This window comes from Talpa occidentalis, unplaced genomic scaffold (genome assembly GCF_014898055.3).
Source record: "Talpa occidentalis isolate TD23 unplaced genomic scaffold, MPIMG_talOcc4v2.1 talOcc4.10, whole genome shotgun sequence".
NCBI lineage: Eukaryota > Metazoa > Chordata > Mammalia > Eulipotyphla > Talpidae > Talpa > Talpa occidentalis.
In genome coordinates this window covers 83,975,496-83,993,954 of record NW_023600993.1, presented here as the reverse complement: position 1 = coordinate 83,993,954, position 18,459 = coordinate 83,975,496, and the positions used below count along the sequence as shown (strand labels likewise).

The window sequence follows — 18,459 nt, the reverse complement described above, 5'->3', positions numbered from 1 at the left end:
TCCTTGTTCAATTCCAGGTCACGTTATTTTGAACTGTTCACATAATCACCTGTGGAATGCTTCCCAGTCACCATCTTCTTATGTCATGATGTCACTGTCAGTGCCTCACTTTGACATCACCTTGTACAGAAAAATTTTCCCAGTTTCCTGCAGGTATAAAGGAAAATCTCCTTCTTCAAAACCCCTGGGTAGGAAAAAGTATAAGGATAGTATATCCCTTTTTGGAGTTAGTTAGATTTGGTTTAATCCTAACTCTGTTTCTTCCTTGCGGTGTGACTTTGAGTGAGTTATTAATCTCTGAGCATTATCTGTAAAATGAGACCAATAACCCTGTCATAGAACAAATGTCGGGATTAAATGTGATTATACTTGAGAAGATTCTAGCAAAGTGACTGTTTCTTAGTGCACATGCAACAAGTGGAGTTCCTTCTCCTAAAGAGCACTTCCCTTTTCATTCCCTTTCTTAGGGTAGGTGGTCACTTCTTTGGCTGTATTGTAGCCATTTTACATTAGATGTAAGCTACTTTATTTGCGCTATGTCCAACAAAGAGTAAATAAAGGTTGAAACTATTCTTTTGTGTTGTAGAAGGCTTCTAGGTAGAAAAGCGCTTGCTTTGGCTCAGATAGAACTTGTTCAATTCCAGACTCTTCTGCTTATTAACTCTGTGACCATGAGGCTGCTGTTTAATCTTCCTATGCCGCATAGTTTTTGTATGTAAAATAGGGAGAATAGCTATCTCATAGGGTTACTGGGAAGAGCAAAATCGCAGGATGCCTTATATAATATTACTACTAATTTGCCCTATTTTAGGAAATCTGATATAAATTAGGACTTTTTTAAATGGGCCTTGTAGATTTCAGTGAACTTATTCTAGGAAGAGATGTTCATAAACTTGTCTAGAATGGAAAAAAAGAAAATGAACCATCTGAAAAGTTGCCATTGTGGTCTGTCATAAACCAATTTCTCTGAATCATCTGCTATATATTAGCAAGACAGACTGTACTTTCTTCGTGTTTGAATATGGTACTCCAGAGGGAAAGAAATTGCTGACTGGGGAATAAGTAATTAAAGCCAGTAACAAAATTTTTCAAAAGCTAGATGGATTAATTTCATTCTAAAGCTTCTGAGGTTGTTACCAGCAGTGATGCTCACTCATTCCCAGAAGAGAAAAATGATATCTTAATTGAAAAGTTCTTTTTTGGCTACCTTAGCAGACTTTTCTGGGCTCAGCATTTATCACAGGCAGATGTGGGATTTTTATCTTGTTTGAAATTCAGGTTTCTTTTTCTCAAGAGCACTATAACAGCAAGTATCCCGTAGGAGTCATTGAATACTCTGGGGCTTCCCTCTGTGTAAATTGTGACTCCTGTTTTCCAACTTGTCATCATAATGGAATTAGTTTTCCATGTAGGGAATCTAAATTGTTATGATCTCGATGAAAGCAGATAAATGCTCTCTTTACATTCCCCTACACTTGACTAGATAAATGGTGGTTGCACACCAGGGCCCAGTCATCTCTCGGGAATTAGGAAGCTGTTGTGGGGTTGAGCAGTAGTCTGTTTAACCACCAGGGGTCCTCAGCTTTCTCCTTTCCACCCAGAAAAATGCCATTTACATTTCCTTAGTTATCTGCATTATGAGAATAGAATCTAATCAGAAATCTTCTGTGCACATCCCTAGCACATTTCACCTTAAAAAGTTTGTCTTATAGAAGCACACTTGTAAATGGATAAAAATATGTGAATAGAAAAAAAGAATGAAGTACTGATATGGGCCATACCACAGATGAGCCTTGAAAATGTTATGCTATGTGAGAGAAGTGGGACACAAAAGGTCACATACTGTATTATTCTGTTTATGTGAAATACCCAAAATAGGCAAATCTGCAGGGACAGAATGCAGACTGGTTGTTACCAGCAGTGATGGGGAGGGGGAAATGGGAAAAAATTGTATCCTGGATGTGGAGTTTTATGGTGGACTGATGGAACTAGATAGAGATGATTGCACAACATTGTGAAACATACTAAGTACTGCTGAATTGTTCACTTCACAATGATTGTTACGTGAATTTCACTTTAATAAATTAAAATACGTATGTATGAATAAGGTTACAGCATTGTATGACTTAGTAAAACATGTTTATCAACTGAGTTTGAGTAAATTATGTTACATCTAAGCAGTGCAACACTGTGTCATTGTTTATAAAGTTGAAGTGCATTTATAAGTACTCATGGAGAGATGTATACAGCATATTACTAAGGTGAAAAATAAATTGGAGAACAGTTATCTTTAAGGGGCTGTTATAAGTATTTTAGCTTTCTCTGTCAATGTATTGTTTAAATTTTTGACAGATGTGTATTTTTATAATTTATATTTATAATTAGAAATAAATGTAATAGGAGAAGAAAAATAGAGTAGACTCTGGTTTGGGAACCAAAACTTTTGTTCCTTTCACCTCATTTAATGCCTGAAGGGTGAGGGACTTTTGTTCTCCCAGGGGAGCATTGATAGCATAAGTGTTAGCTATCAGCATGTGTTTACTTAGTGCTTCCTGTTTATATTACATTAATCTGGTTTCACAAAAGTTGCTTTAAACTCTACCCAACAATCTTTGGTGCCACAAAAGTAGGTGCCACAAACTTTGGTTTTGGAGTAAGAAAATTAATATGTAGCCAATTTCTTTTTTTTTAAGATTTTAATTTTATTTATGCATACAAGGGCTGGGGTACAGGCCAGAGGTGCATGGGGGGAGGGGGGGCGGATGTGAGAGGATTCACCAGAGACAGAGTGGGGAACAGAACAGGCAGACTGACTGAAGTACACTACTGAGGGGAGCAGCAGGTGAGTCAGGAGAGGTCTGCTGCGCCATGTGGGTAGCTCCCTGGCTGGCCGGGAATTGAACTCGTGCTATAGTGGCTACAGATAGCTTCATAGGTTGCGTCTTAACCCCTTGCACCACCAGGGAGGCCTAGTAGGAAGCCAATTTCTGACAGTACAGCTCCTTGTACAAAAACACCTTGTTGAATTTAATCCTCCTTTCCCTATAGCCTCTCTCTTATAAACCTAATTAAGTCGTAGTCTCAGAGTTTCGTATGTGATGCCCTTAGGGACAAAGCAGATTTTCACAGGGCGGTGAACTTGTGCTTCATCTCTGAGCCACAGTGTAGACTGCCATTGCTGTTGCCCAGATTGCCTTCTCAAGCTGCAGTGATCTTTTCCTAAAAAGTCTTTGTCACATCTTTCTAATTAAATTGTAAATAAACTCTGGTATTTTTTTTAAGATTTATTTGTTTATGCATACAAGAGCTGGGGTGCAGACCAGAAGGTGCCGTGGGGTGAAAGGATTCACCAGAGACAGAGCAGGGAGCAGAACAGACGGATTGACTGAAATACACTGCTGATAGCTTCATAGTGTTTAGGGCCACCAAGGAAGCCCTAAACTCTGGTCTTATACTTCTAAGATACAAGAGTGGGTTGTTTGAGATTTCCCAGTGTAGGAAGGGGTGAGTAAATGAAAAGAGACTTGCCTGTTTATTGGGTTTCTACTTTTTTACCTTCCAGAACAGTCCAGGCTCTGCAGACTGCATCCCACCTGTCCCAGCATGCTGACTTGAGGAGCATTGTGGAAGAGATTGAGGTATGAATTTTTCTGCGAAATAAATTTTCTGTCTTTGAGACCCTTTAGAGATGTCTTGCAGGCAAGACATGCATGAATTGTTACAGCCAGTTATATTACTTTTCATGTGAGTGATTGATTTGTTCTTTGTATATCAGAGCCATATGTTCTAGGGAATATTTGGGAGGCTAGGATAGTTACACAGCAGTTAGGCCACAAACTTCCTTTCTATCCTTTTGTGGAATAGTCTAATAGTACAACGTTTTAGAGCCAAACACACCTGAAATTAATTTTTTTTTTTTTTTTTTTTTTTTTGGGCCATATACTGCTTTGTAATCTCAGGCAAATTATTTAATGACTCAACCTCAGTTTTCTTATATGGTGGCTGTAGGAACAAATGAGATTCTCAAATGCCTAGGACGTAATAGATGCTCAGCTAGGGGTCACTGGTTTTTATTTTCATTCTTTCCTTTCCTTTGCCCAGTCTTCCTGCTGCTCAGAGGCTATTCTCATGGCCTGCATAGCCAGGGATGATAGGCAGTCCTGACCCACAGAGCAGAACATGTGGATGGCCTTGGAGTCCATCTGTGTCACCATGCTTCTTCAGTGCACTGCAGCCTGCCCCACTGGCCTGCCCAGAGCAGCTAGTGCCATGAGTGCCATGGCTCCTGGGCTTGAGCCTGGTGCAAGGAGCTGGGAAAGGAGTGTTCTCACAAGATACTATTCTCTTCAAATGTCTGTACGATATACTTTGTGAAGTACCCTTTTTGAATAAATACAAAGTGACTAAGGTGGTCTTAAAATTGAGAGTGAGATTTCTCAAAACTGTCTATACCAGGGTGACATTGGTTTGTGCCTCTCCTTTCTGTTTTCACTTGACTTACAACATGTTTCCATTTTGTTGTGACAGGATCTTGTTGCTCGCCTGGATGAACTGGGAGGTGTGTATCTCCAATTTGAAGAAGGACTGGAAACAACAGCTTTGTTTGTGGCTGCCACCTACAAGCTCATGGACCATGTGGGCACTGAGCCATCTATTAAGGAGGTACCTATCTTAACATTTCTCAGGCATAAACCCCAAAGGAATTGTTGACTTTCTCTGCTGAAGATAGCTTGTTGCAGAGAGGGCTGTTCGGTTAGTCTTGGAAGATAATCACTTAATGTCTTGCATTAGGTATTGAGAAATAGAAAGATGTAATTGTCCTCAATAAACCAATTCTCAGTGGAATCGACGTGTAAACAAATTGTTACAGATGCTTTAAATGGGATACAGACATGCCATGAAGTAGTGTCAAGAAGGCCAAGTGTATTAGCCTTGTTTCTCTTCCCTTTTCTTTCTGATACTCTTTACTGCTTGTCTGATGAAAGCTTTCCATGTTGGTGGCCCAGGCAAATCCTCTTTCTTCTGAGAAGTGCCCTCTATTTCAAAGTCTCCTGTTCTCCTTCGTACCCCATCATCCTTAGCAGTGACTGAATCTTAGCTAATCTTTGCTGATTGACAGAGTTCACTGAGAGCCATGTGTGTCTACTAGACATCCGCCAAGAGTTAATTCTTTTTTTCTTTTTTCTTTTTTCAAAAGGAGCTTGTTAACCTGAGAGAACCTTTAGCTGGAATGTGTGTGGGAAGTCTTTTTGAGTAGGGCCCCCTTTGTATCCCTTGTCTGTGAGAAGGTTACTAACTCTTGAGCTAAAAGGGCTTAAAATACAAGCTGCTGCTGTTTAAATTTTAGGAGGAGAGATTGGGGTTCCAAGTTAGAATTTTCATTTCTTTTATGTATTACAGAGTTGTATGCCGAATATCAAGGAAATAGTAAATAATTATCTGTCTTGAGTGATTTGAATTAATTTTGTATGGTCTCTGGAGGATATGATCTAATAATTGATTCATGTATTGGCAATATTATGGTGTTTTTTCCTTCATCCTAAGAATAGGAGAACTACAGATAGCACACTTTCTTTTAATTTCTATTATGATTCTTATGGTACAAATCATTTAGGGATTGCTTTAATACCGTACAGTAGGTAAATTGGTGATATCTACATATACTACTTAAACTTTCTCTTGCTTTATTTCCAAGCTTCTACAAACCAGGTATTTGGCTGGAACAATTTTGCTGTCATTGCTTTTGACACAGCCATTCTGCTGAATAGTTACCCATTTTAACATGTCAACAGCCTAGTGATGAAAAAAATGTAATTGGTACAATTAAAGAAAATTATTTTATGTCGACTGTGAATAACACTGTTGGGAACAAGGGAGCTCTTTTGTTAGATGGTAGATTTTAAAAAACAAAACTGATTGAAGTGGAAAATGTTTCCTCCTAAGCAGACATCCTCCAGATTTTTTTTTTTAGGTTTTTTTTTTTTTTTTTTTTTTTTTTAAAGATTTATTTATTTATTTATACAAGCACTGGGTACAGTCAGAAGCGCGGAAGGGTGAAAGAATTCACCAGAGCCAGAGCGGGGAACAGAACAGGCAGAATGATGAAGTACACTGCTGAGGGGAACAGCAGGCGGCAGGAGAGGTCTGCGCACCATGTGGGACCTTTGCCCGGTGGCCGGGGATCAAACCGGTGCTGCAGAGATTGTGGGTAGCTTCGCAGCCCAATGCTCAACCACTGCGCCACTGGGGAGGCCCCATCCTCCAGAATTTTAATAACACCTGTTAGGTTCCACTTTAAAAAAAAATGCTTTCTGTTTCCTCCTATAAGCAGCCCATTAGTTTGTAATGGAGAATTATTTTAGTTTCTTTCTAATGTGCTGCTTTTTGACTATTAGGCTTGGCCTTGTAAATAAAAACAGCCCCCAATTCTGCTTAAAGGTGGGTTGGGAGGAAGATAGTTTCGTTGGGAGGGTGAGGGGAGTCAGGAAAGAACATTTTATTCAAGGGCTTTGGAGACAAACAGACCTGTGAATTTGGTCTTTTACTCTGTTACAGCTTGTGTAGTTACCCTGTGTTACCTGTTTTCTCATTTGAAAAATATTGATAATATTAGTCTTTTTAGGGTTTTTGTCAAGATTTGAGTTAATAAATGTAAAACCCTTGTCAGAGTACCTGGCAGATAAAGGCATTGAACAAATAGTACTGTTACATGCATTTTATAATATACTTTCACATCTCAGGTTATTTGGGAGTAGCTTGTATTGGTATAGTAAGCATTCTCTAAATGGTTGACAAATAAATGTGTGAATTTCAGTTTGTACTGCAAAATGGAAAAATACAAACATATCCAAGTTTTAAGTTTAAATGCAGAATATTGCTTCCCCTCCCCACCAACTTGAATCAGTGGCTAAAAGACCTTCTATGCAAACACCTAGAAATAGACAAGAACTGACTCAAGCTAGGTGCCGGGAGCCGGGGTGGCTCTCTCACTTCCTACTGGAGGAAGACCAGAGCTGCACTTCTGTTTTCTTTCAGGATCAGGTTATCCAGCTAATGAATGCGATCTTCAGCAAGAAGAACTTTGAATCACTCTCAGAAGCCTTCAGTGTAGCCTCCGCTGCTGCTGCACTCTCCCAGAATCGCTACCATGTGCCAGTTGTGGTGGTACCGGAGAGCTCTCCTGCCGACACTCACGAACAGGCTATTCTTCGGGTATGACTTCCATGTCTAAAATGCGCTCATTTCCATTTCCAGTATAAGGTTTTCAGGATTCTATAGCAGGAACACAGCCCCTGAGAACACATTCAGAATAGGACTATCGGCCTAAGCCTGGAAATGGGTACATGACCACAGAACCTTTCAAATCTATCCAGGAAAACTTTTTTTGTCCAAAATAGTAAAAATTATTTTATTTTTTAAAATAGTAAGTCTTTAAATAAAGTGTAAGAAATTTGCATTTCTGGGTTTATAATTCCAGATGTGTAGAGAAGTCATACTTCTAAAATGCATTTTCCCAATACTAAAACTTTCTAAGTAATTCTAGAGCTTATATTTCTTAAAATAACTATCAGGCTCCTCCCCCCCCCCCCCCCCCACCCCCCCCACTCCGGTGCTGACAATGTATCTTTCTGTCTTTTCATAGCATAGCATTCCCTCACTGGTAGTAAGCATAGACTTATCTTTTGTGTTAGCTCTTTCAGCAGAGCAAATACACAAATCTTGAATTTTCATCTCAAATGACACATTTTATTGCTATTGTGAGAAATCAGTGATAAGCTAAGATCCTCATAAGAAATTAGCGTTTTGTTTAAGTCTAAACATTGGGGTTCCACACAGGATAGTTCCACAGATTGTCTTCTGAAGAAGCACCCACACTTCCTATTTGCCTTTCTTCTTCCTACTTTCAACTCAGTAAAGACTGGGATTGGAAGTAACCTGGCTAACATAGTTCACCATGAGTCAAGGGGGCACTAAGAGAGCAAAGCAGAAAATACTTGGCCTTGAAGCTGCGTAGATTGGACTTTGAGTCTTAGACCAACTGCTTAACTGGCCATATTACCTTTGGCAGACTCTTGCCTCTTGTGGCCTCAGCTTCTTCTGTAAAGTAGAGAATGCTTTAGCTCTCTCATGAATGGTGGGAAGATACATGTAAAGAGCTGAGCCTGGTATCTGTAAAAAATTAACTTCTAACAAATCTTAGTTATTAATGTTACCCATATTTCTTCAGTAGTTTTTCCACTGCCAAACTCCTAAAGTTTTTTGTTTGTTTTTCCAAGTAATTTTTGTAAGATACTTGAATGCACTGACTAAAACAGGAGTCAGAAAGAAGGAAACTTAACTGTGTATGATCTGGGCCCAGTCATTTTCTTTTTCTTGGATTCTAATTTCCTTATCTAAAAAATGAAATCATTGGGAAAGATCATCTTTAAGACCATCCTAACATCTACCATCCTATAATCTGTCTCATTCCTAATCTAATCATGTTTTTTCCTCTATTTGATTTTCCTGTATTTGAGGTTGGCAGGAATTTCCTGAAAATGTGATGCTTCTTACCCTGTAGAGTTTGCTCCCTATGGAATAAGCACCCAAAGAACAAAATTTTCTGCTCCTTCTGTCTTTGATTTATTTTTTAAAAGATTTATTTTATTTATTTATGCATACAAGAACTGGGATGTAGGCCAGAGGTGTGTGTGTGTCGGAGGGGAGGGAGAGGTGAGAGGATTCACCAGAGATAGAATGGGGAGCAGAACAGGAGGATCTACTGAAATACACTGTTGAGGGGAGCAGCAGGAAAAACAGGAGAGGTCTGCTGTGCCATGTGGGCTTGTTTCTTGGCTGGGGAATCAAACTCATGCCCATGCCACAGTGGCTGGCAATAGCTTGATAGCACTGAGACTTAACCCCTGTGCCACCGGGGAGGCCCTCCTTCAGTCTTTGTTACTACAGATAATTTTTTAATTTATTTCCAGTTGCAGGTTACCAATGTTCTGTCCCAGCCTCTGACTCAGGCCACTGTTAAACTAGAACATGCTAAATCTGTTGCTTCCAGAGCCACTGTCCTCCAGAAGACATCTTTCAGTCGTATAGGGTAAGTCCTGAGCACATTTGTAGATGCCAGCAACTTGCTTTGGAAGTTAACTTATACACATGGTAGTCACAATATCCTAGATTAATATGAATATATAACAACCATAACCAAATTTACCTAAACTTTGGTTCAGTAAACTTGACTATTGGTATCCAAATCCTATAGTTATATATCTGAAAAAGGGATTTTTAAGATTGAGGGTTTTGGTTTAGTTTTATCGTTTTCTTTGCTGTCTATATCTAGTTTCTCTTTCTTGTCATTGTAATATGACAATGACTAATTTTGAATTCTCTGGTATATGAATGATATCTGTTTATTATAGGATAAATACCAAAAAGTACCCTAAAGAAATGTAAATCGCACTTTCCTGGTGGCGCAGGCAGTTGAGCACAGCAGTGTGAAGCTGTCTGCAGCCTCTGCAGTGCCGGTTCGCACCCCACTGGCCTCGGAGCAACCCACATGGCTCGGCAGACCTCTCCTGTCTCACCCGCTGCTCTCCTCAGCAGTGTGTTTCAGTCATTCTGCCTGTTCTGTTCCCTGCTCTGTCTCTGGTGAATCCTCTCACCCTCCTGCACATCTAGCCTGGTTCTTGTATAAATAAAATAAATCTTTAAAAAAAAAAAAAAAAAAACTATGAAAAGGAATCTTAAGAAAAAAAAGAAATGTAATTCATTCATAATTCTACCACCCAGATATAATTACTATTAACATTTTTTGTGAACCTTTTTTCTTTTTTTTTTTAAAAAGATTTGTTTATTTGTTTGTTTGTTTGTTTATACAAGCACTGGGTACAGTCAGAGGCGCAGGAGGGTGAGAGAATTCACCAGACCCAGAGCGGGGAGCAGAGCAGGCAGAAGGACCCAAGTACACTGCTGAGGGGAGCAGCGGGCGGCAGGAGGGGTCTGCGCGCCATGTGAGACCCTCTTCCGGTGGCCGGGGAGCAGCCGGGGATTGAACCCGCACTGCAGAGGCTGCAGGCAGCTTCGCAACCCAGCGCTCAACCGCTGCGCCACCGGGGAGGCCCCGAGCCTTTTTTCTATTCAGATAAAAATATTTTTAAATTGAATTAGTATTATGCCTTATCTAAAACAGTGTGTCGTGAGCATTTCCCCTATGGAATTAAATGTTTTTCCACAATTGTATTTTTAATGATTGCATATTGTTAATGTAAATTTTTAAAAAATTAAGGGTCTGTTTTTGTTTGTAACTTTTAAGGATTGAATTAGTAAGTTAGATTGGAAACTAAGTTTTAGAGGAAATGGATTTCCTTGTCATAGAGTTGCATAGGCAATTTGTGAAATTAAAAAGCAAAATCATTTTAAGGAATGATTAGTGGAATGGTAAAAACATTGGAGATTTTGCTTTGTGGTTAGAGTTAAGATTTCTTTACCATTTTTCCCACTTTAAAATAAAATTTAGGGCCTCCCTGGTGGCTCAGCGGTTGAGTGCTGGCTTGCAAAGCTGCCCGCAGCCTCAGCAGCGCCGGTTCGATCCCCGGCCGCCGGGCAAGGGTCCCACGTGGCGTGCAGACCTCTCCTGCACTCTGCCTGTTCTACTCTCTGCTCTGGCTCTGATGAATTCTCTCACCCTCCTGCGCCTCTGACTGTACCCAGTGCTTGTATAAATAAATAAATAAATAAATAAATAAATAAATAAATAAATCTTTTTTAAAAATAAAATAAATTAAAAATTAATATTTTTATGAGTAAGGTATGTCCCTTTTAGGAAATTCATAAAACAGGACAGAAGGAATAATATTAAAAATTACCTGTAATTATACTGCACTACACCAACCTTGTTGATCTTTTTCTTTAAATAATTGGGATCATACTGTAGAAGTGGCTAGCAGTGCAGGGGGTGGGATTGTTAGGAGCAAAGAAGGGGGAAACAAAGGAGAAAATGACTTTGGGGACTTGAGATAGCAGGTCATTTTAGGTTGTTTTCAAATTTTCCTAACATTAGAATCTGTGAGTGATCAAAAAGCTGCCTGAGTGTGTTGGTTCAGTGAAAGTGCAAAAGTGGTGTAGCCCTGGTCTAGCTCAAGGAATACCTCACTCTGTAGCCCCTGTTTGCTCATGGCTCTCCTGTGTGGGTGCTTGCTAATCCTGCTGTCCTTCACAGGGATGTTTTTGAATTAAACTTCATGAATGTCAAGTTTTCCAGTGGTTATTATGACTTCTCTGTCAAAGTTGAAGGTGACAGCCGTTACATTGCAAATACTGTAGAGGTAAGTGCTTTTCTTGTATGTCCACTGTCATGTTAATATGTGCATGGAAATGACCAAATAATTGTACTTGGTCTGATATACTGACATAACTTTATGAGCAGGCTAATGTGAATGTATATGTTAAGAGAGGGATAAGTTCAAATTATGCTGTTTGATGGACTTGGCTAAGAACTTGGTTCATATTATGTTGTCTTTTATTTGTAAATTAATTCATTTTCCATTATAATTTAACATTACCATCTTACATAAAATTTAGAAAGAAAAAAAAATTTAGAAAGCAGAAAAAATAAAACTCACCTCTAATTCCATCGAGGCATAAATATTCTTTTAGTGTTTTGTGTGGTAGACTTCAATAGATTGCTAATTAGGTGATAAAAATCATCAAATGACACACAACAGTGTAATGAAGCTATATGGGTAACACACACACAAAAAATCAGTAATCTGTCATAATGAACTGTTTCAGATGTTTAGCTGACTGTGATAGGGTTGAGGATCCAAGTGGTTTTAAGGATGGAAAGCTACGCCTCATTTATTTGATGCTTTGCCAGAATGAGGTGTTTCGTACTAATGGTTTCCCCAGCTAATTGACATTCACCCCTTTAGGTACCATGGCTTTCATTTCTAACCTTTTGGAATAGAATTTTATTTAAAATGAATGATATATTTTGCTTCTTTTTTAAACTATGGAATATGGTTTAACCTCTTACATGTAATCCTATAACCTTTTCCTAGAACCCTGTTATAGTTTTTTTTTTATTTTTTTTTTTATTTTTTTTTTTTTTTTTTAAAGATTTATTTATTTATTTATACAAGCATTGGGTACAGTCAGAAGCGCGGGAGGGTGAGAGAATTCACCAGAGCCAGAGCGGGGAGCAGAGCAGGCAGAAGGACCGAAGTACACTGCTGAGGGGAGCAGCGGGTGGCAGGAGAGGTCTGCGCGCCATGTGGGACCCTCCTCTGGTGGCCGGGGAGCAGCTGGGAATCGAACCGGCGCTGCAGAGGCTGCGGGCAGCTTCGCAACCCAGCGCTCAACCGCTGCGCCACCGGGGAGGCCCAAGAACCCTGTTATAGTTTTATGTGCTTTGTTTACACTATGTTATTCTTACAACTCCAAAGGTGGGTGGGGTCATTTTCATTTCACAGATGAGACTCAAGGGTAGAGCAGTTTGTTCAAGGTCCTCTAGTCCTGTTCTTGGGTGGATCCCCTATACAATGCCAGTTTGGTATTAAACTTTTTCATTTCGAAATAATCTTAATCTTTAAAAAATTATGAAAGTAGTACAGAAAATTCTCATCTGTCCTTCATCCAGCTTCCCCAAATGTTAACATCTTATATGACTGTAATTAGCAATGTACTTTAACTCATATTAATAAACATTAATATAAAAATAACTAATATAAATAGTAACTAACCTACAGACTTTAATTCAAATGCCACTGGTTATCCTACTGCTGTTCCTTTCCTGGTCCAGGATTCAATGTAGGGCCATATATTCCTGTAGTTGTCATGTGCCTTTTGTTTCCTCCAGTTTGGATAGTGTCTTTCATGACCTTGATACTTTTGATTTTTGGTTGTTTTTTTTTAAAGATTTATTTATTTTACAAGCACTGGGGTACAGGCCAGAGGTGTGGGAGGATGAGAGGATTCACCAGAGAAAGAGCAGAGAGCAAAACACTGAAAGCACTGCTGAGGGGAGCAGCGGGCGCGAGGTCTGACGTGCCATGTGGGAATCTCCCTGGCTGGTGTGAATCGAACTGGTGCTGTTGACAGCTTCATAGCACTGTGCTCAACCCGCTGTGCCACCAGGGAGCCCGACCTTGACACTTTTGAAGAGTACTAGCCAGTTAGTTTTAGAGTGTCCCTAACTTTGGGTTTGTCTCTGTTTCCTCATAATTAAATTTGGGTCATACTTTTTTTGCAAAAATATTCCAGATTTCTCCATTATAAAGTAGCTGTTTTTCTGTTTTGTAATTGTCTTATGGAGTGATGCTATGAGACTGTCAGATGTCCTCATGATCTTGCCTGCCACTTATTACTGTGGTGTTTTTCACTTGATCTTAGCCAAAACGCTGAGAAGTGATACTGTAGTGTTTTTCAAAAGGTGGTTTTCTATTTCATTCCTTCTACATTTATTGATTAGAATTTTACTGTAAGAAAAAATTATTCCCCCTCCCATTTACTTATTGATTCAATCATTTATAACACTTTGGACTCATGGATATTAATTTTAATTTATGAGTTATGATCCATTACTGTCATTTTTGTTTTGTTGCTCATATCATCCCAGATTTGACCTTTGGCAAGCTCCTCTAGTGCTTCTGTGACACCCTCTTTTAATGAAATGACAAGGCAGCTAGAAAGTTTGACCTTTTCAAAAGTGGAATTACTTAACATAGATAGGTAGATTAAATACTTGTGTTTAAAGTTTGGCAGAAAAGAAGATCTTTTCTGGAACTTTCAGTCTGTCTTGTTTCTACCTCATTCTCTGCCTTTTGGGGGCATGAGACCTCTGATCCTAGTCCATTCAGTAACCCAAAGTGTGGGTAATTGTAGTGTACACCTTGAACCTTTAAAATCTAGATTTCTTTCCATTTTAGTTTCCTTCATTAAGAACCCTATTTGCATATGAGCACATTTAAAGCAAGTTATTTTGTGTGTGTGCCTGAAATCTCTTCCTCCTGCCTTTCCAATCTTGAGAACAACATATCCAGCTTAAGGTGCTACCCCCATATATCACATACATGAGATACCCTCATCAGGTATTAAAACCATATTGTACTCACCAACCATGACAGTTCTTTTTTTTTAGATTTATTTTTGTTTATTTATGCATATAAGAACTAGGGTGTAGGCCAGAGGTGTGGGGGGTGGGGAAGGGTATTCACCAGAGACAGAGTGGGGAGAACAGGCAGATCTACTGAAATACACTGCTGAGGAGAGCAGAGGGCGAGACAGGAGAAGTCCACTGTGGCATATGGGTTGCTCGCTGGCTGGGGATTGAATTCATGCAATAGTGGCTGGCAATAGCTTGATAGTGCTAAGACTTTAACCCCTGTGCCACCAGGGAGGCCCCATCACAGTTGTTCTTAACCTCTTCCTTCTTTCTACTTATGACTTCTGGTTAGTCACCAAGTCCTGTTGTTTCCACCTCTGAATGTCTTTTGCGTGAGTCCTGTGTTCTTAGTCCAGTGTCCCTACTCAGTGAGAGCCTTGTATCCTCTGTATGGTTTGATAAAGTGGTAAGTAACTAGATTCATTGTTTTCAGTCTCTACCTTTTCCATTTAATTTTTCATAAGTGCTACTAGAATGATAGAATCACATGTTCTTTGGTTAAACATTTCTTTGGTTTCCTTTTGCCTTGGAGTGAGATTCAGCCTCCTCAGCCTGGCTGAGAAGATCCTCACAAAGTACATGAACATGCTGCAGTGTGGGTGCCTCCCCATCCTCAGATATGCTTTTCACCTGCATGCCTATAGACTTCTGTTCTTGTTTCCTCCAAGAGGAATGCTCTTCCCCTTCCTGGTACATGTTCTGAACTCTGGACTACATACTTTTAAGGTCTAGTTCAAATGTTGTTCCTTCATCTGTGTTCCATAGATTTTATTTTTTTTTAGTATGGATTACTTCAAATACCCACAAAAGAACAGAGAATGGTGTAATCAAACTTCATGAGCCTACTTCTGTTTCTTTATTTTTGGTATGAAATAAAACCCTATAGATTGAATTTAAGCTCTGTATATGCCTTAAATATTTTTTCTCTCCTTCCCCCCAGGTTTGGGGTCTGTCATTCCAGTGGCAGTTTTTATATTTCTGCTACACACATAACATATTGCATTGATTTGCATCTTCTCAAATGTTATGCATTATCAGATATATAGACTTCTGCAATTTGCTTGTTTTTACTCTCTTAGTTTTATGATAGCCATACTTATACATGTAGAACTATATAGTTATATGCATAAAATGGATATTTTTTGTAAAATTATCTTCCTTTTATGAATGAATCAGATTTTATAATTCATTTTCTTGTGAAACATTTTAGAGTTTCACTGTTGCAAATAGTGCATCTCTGACGTTTCCATATGCATGTTTTATTGTTTATCTAGAGTGAATGGTGGAATCATAGAGTACTCATCTTCTAATATTAGCTGTTAAAGATTTGTTCTTTCCTTCATATCCTTACCAACACTGGGTATTATCAGTTTTTGATAATCTGGTGGATATGAAATGGTATTTTGTTTTAATGCTTTTCCTTGTTTACTAGTAAGATTGCGCATCTTTTCTGTATTTATTTATTAATTTTTAAAAAGATTTATTTATTTATTTATACAAGCACTGGGTACAGTCTGAAGCGTGGGAGGGCAAGAGAATTCACCAGAGTCAGAGGGGGGAGCAGAGCAGGCAGAAGGACCAAAGTACACTGCTGAGGGGAGCAGCGGGCGGCAGGAAAAGTCTGCGCGCCATGTGGGACCCTCCTCCGGTGGCTGGGGAGCAGCCGGGGATCGAACCGGCGCCGCAGAGGCTGCGGGCAGCTTTGCAACCTAGCGCTCAACCGTGAAGGCCCCTTTTCTGTATTTATTGGCCATTTAGGTTTGCTCTTTGAATTGTTATATATCTTTTATCTGTTTTTCTTTTGTTTGGTTAGTCTTTCTATTGATATTTTTAGGAACTGCAGGCATAGTTTGGATATATTGCGGTTCAGTTCCAGACCACCAGAATAAAATAAATAGTGCAATAAAATGTGTCACAGAAATATTTTGGTTTCCCAGTGCATATAATAGTATTGTTTACAATACACAGTAGTCTATTAAGTGTGCAAAAGCATTGTATCTAAAAAAGTAGTCCACATACCTTAATTGTGACCTAGAGACATGAAGCAAGACATACTGTTGAAAAAATGGTGCCTTTAGACTTACTTGGCAGAGTTGCCACAAACGGGGTTGTCTTAGCAATATCACCGCTATGGCCTGAGTTTGATTCCTGGCCAGGGAGCTAACCCACATGGCACAGCAGACCTCTCATGTCTTGCACGCTGCTCCACTCAGCAGTGTATTTCAGTAGATCCTCCTGTTCTGCTCTCCACTCTGTCTCTGGTGAATCCTCTCACCCCCTGCTCCTCTGGATTATATCTCAGTTCTTCTACGCAAAAATAAATAAAACTGAAAAAAACAACAACAAAATGAGGTATACCTCTATATGTATTCTGGATATTCATCTGTGTTGTAAGCACGAGATATCTTGCCCAGCATTGCTTTATGGCGTCCTTTGCTCCATAAAAGTTAATTTTTCACACTCTTTATGTTCTTTTTTTCCTCAATAGTTTATGCTTTTTGTGTTTTTAACAAACCCTATATAAATCTCCAGCATAAAAAAAAAAAAAACCAATATTTTCTTCTAACAAATTTTAAGGTTTTTTTCTTTTATATTTTTGGTTTCTAACTACTTACTTTGTTGCTATGGCATTTTACATTTTGTATGTATTGTCCTTATTGCATTATATTACTATTGTTGTTTACTTCTGTGTTGGTTTTCATTAAGTTTGGAATGCCCTATGGGCAGAGATTAAATTTTCTATTTTTCAGTGCTTAGTTGTTCTCATTTCAGACCACTTTGAAGGAGAAAAGGATAACTTGGTGTAAAGATGTTTGCCCACATAACAGGGCCTTTAGAATTCTGATAATTCATCTTCCAGGGGTGAACCTTTTACCATATACAAAGAAGCTTGCCTTTTTTTTTTTTTTAAGTAATAGTTTTATTGAAGATTAGTTCCCATACCATAAAATTTATCTATTAAAAGTATAAATTCATTGTTTTTATTTACAGAGTTGTATAACCATTACTGCTTTCTAACTAGAGACTAAAACATTATTACCACCCTCCAAAAAGCAACCATGTCTGTTAGTAGACACTCCTTATTCTATAGGGATATCTCCTCCCTTTTCTGGCAACTACTGATCTACATTTTTTCCCTCGATGATTTGCTTATTTGGGATGTTTCATGTAAATGGAATCACGTGATAGATAGCCTTTTGTGTCTGGCCTTTTAAATTTAGCAAAACAGTTTTTGTTTTTGTTTTTGTTTTTAAGATTTATTTATTTATTTATACAAGCACTGGGTACAGTCAGAAGTGCAGGAGGGTGAGAGAATTCACCAGAGCCAGAGCGGGGAACAGAACAGGCAGACTGATGAAATACACTGCTGAGGGAAGCAGCGGGCGGGAGGAGAGGTCTGCGCGCCATGTGGGACCCTCACCCGGTGGCCAGGGATCGAACCGGTGCTGCAGAGGCTGCGGGCAGCTTCTCAACTCAGCACTCAACCGCTGTGCCACCAGGGAGGCCCACAAATTTAGCAAAATATTTTTAAGGTTTATTCATGTTAGCTTGCATTTCTTTTTATATCTGAATAATATTCCATTACATGTATATCAACACATTTTGCTTATCCATTTATCAGTTGATGGACATTTGGTATTTTTCCACTATTTAACTATTGTGAACAATGCTGCTATGAATATTCATATACAAGTATTTGTTTGAATACCTGTTTTCAGTTCTTTTGGGTTCGTGCTCTAGGATGAAATTGCTGGATCATATCATTACTCTATATTGAACTTTTTGAGGAACTGACAAACTGTTTATCAAAGCAGTGCACAGTTTTTAGATTTCTCCTAGCAGTGTGTAAGGGTTCCAATTTCTGTACATACCAGCACTTTCATTCTCACCATCCTAGTGGGTGTAAAAGTGGTTTCTATGATTTTAGTTTGCATATCCCTATGGCTAATGATGTTGAACATCTTTTTGTGTATTTATTGGTCATTTGCATATCTTCTTTAGAGAAATGTCTATTAAGATCCTTTGTTCATTAAAAATATATTTTTCTCTTTTTATTTCTTCTTTCCCAATCTATACACCTCTTACCTGCCTTTCTTATTACATTAATTGTCTTTCTGCTATTGAGTTATATGAGTTATATTTCTTATAGTCTATGTTGTCTTTTCACTTTCTGGATGTTGTTTTTTGAAGCAAAATAGATTTTAAGATTGAAGTTCAATTTATTTCTTTTCCTTTCATTGCCTCGTCCTTCAACTGTCACAGCTAAGAAGCCATTGCCAAACTCGTGAAGATTTAGTCCTGTTTTT

General features: G+C 38.8%; 1 protein-coding gene across 2 annotated transcripts in view; it reads left to right on the top strand.

The window, feature by feature from the left end:
• Nucleotides 1-18,459, top strand: part of RPN2 (ribophorin II) — a 52,248-nt gene that overhangs the window by 11,684 nt on the left and 22,105 nt on the right. For both annotated transcript variants that reach the window (XM_054696677.1, XM_037495491.2), the window contains exons 5-9: nucleotides 3,563-3,638; nucleotides 4,528-4,662; nucleotides 7,036-7,212; nucleotides 8,970-9,088; nucleotides 11,210-11,315. In XM_054696677.1, coding sequence (XP_054552652.1) covers nucleotides 3,563-3,638; nucleotides 4,528-4,662; nucleotides 7,036-7,212; nucleotides 8,970-9,088; nucleotides 11,210-11,315 — 613 coding nt within the window. The remainder of the gene's footprint in view (nucleotides 1-3,562; nucleotides 3,639-4,527; nucleotides 4,663-7,035; nucleotides 7,213-8,969; nucleotides 9,089-11,209; nucleotides 11,316-18,459) is intronic.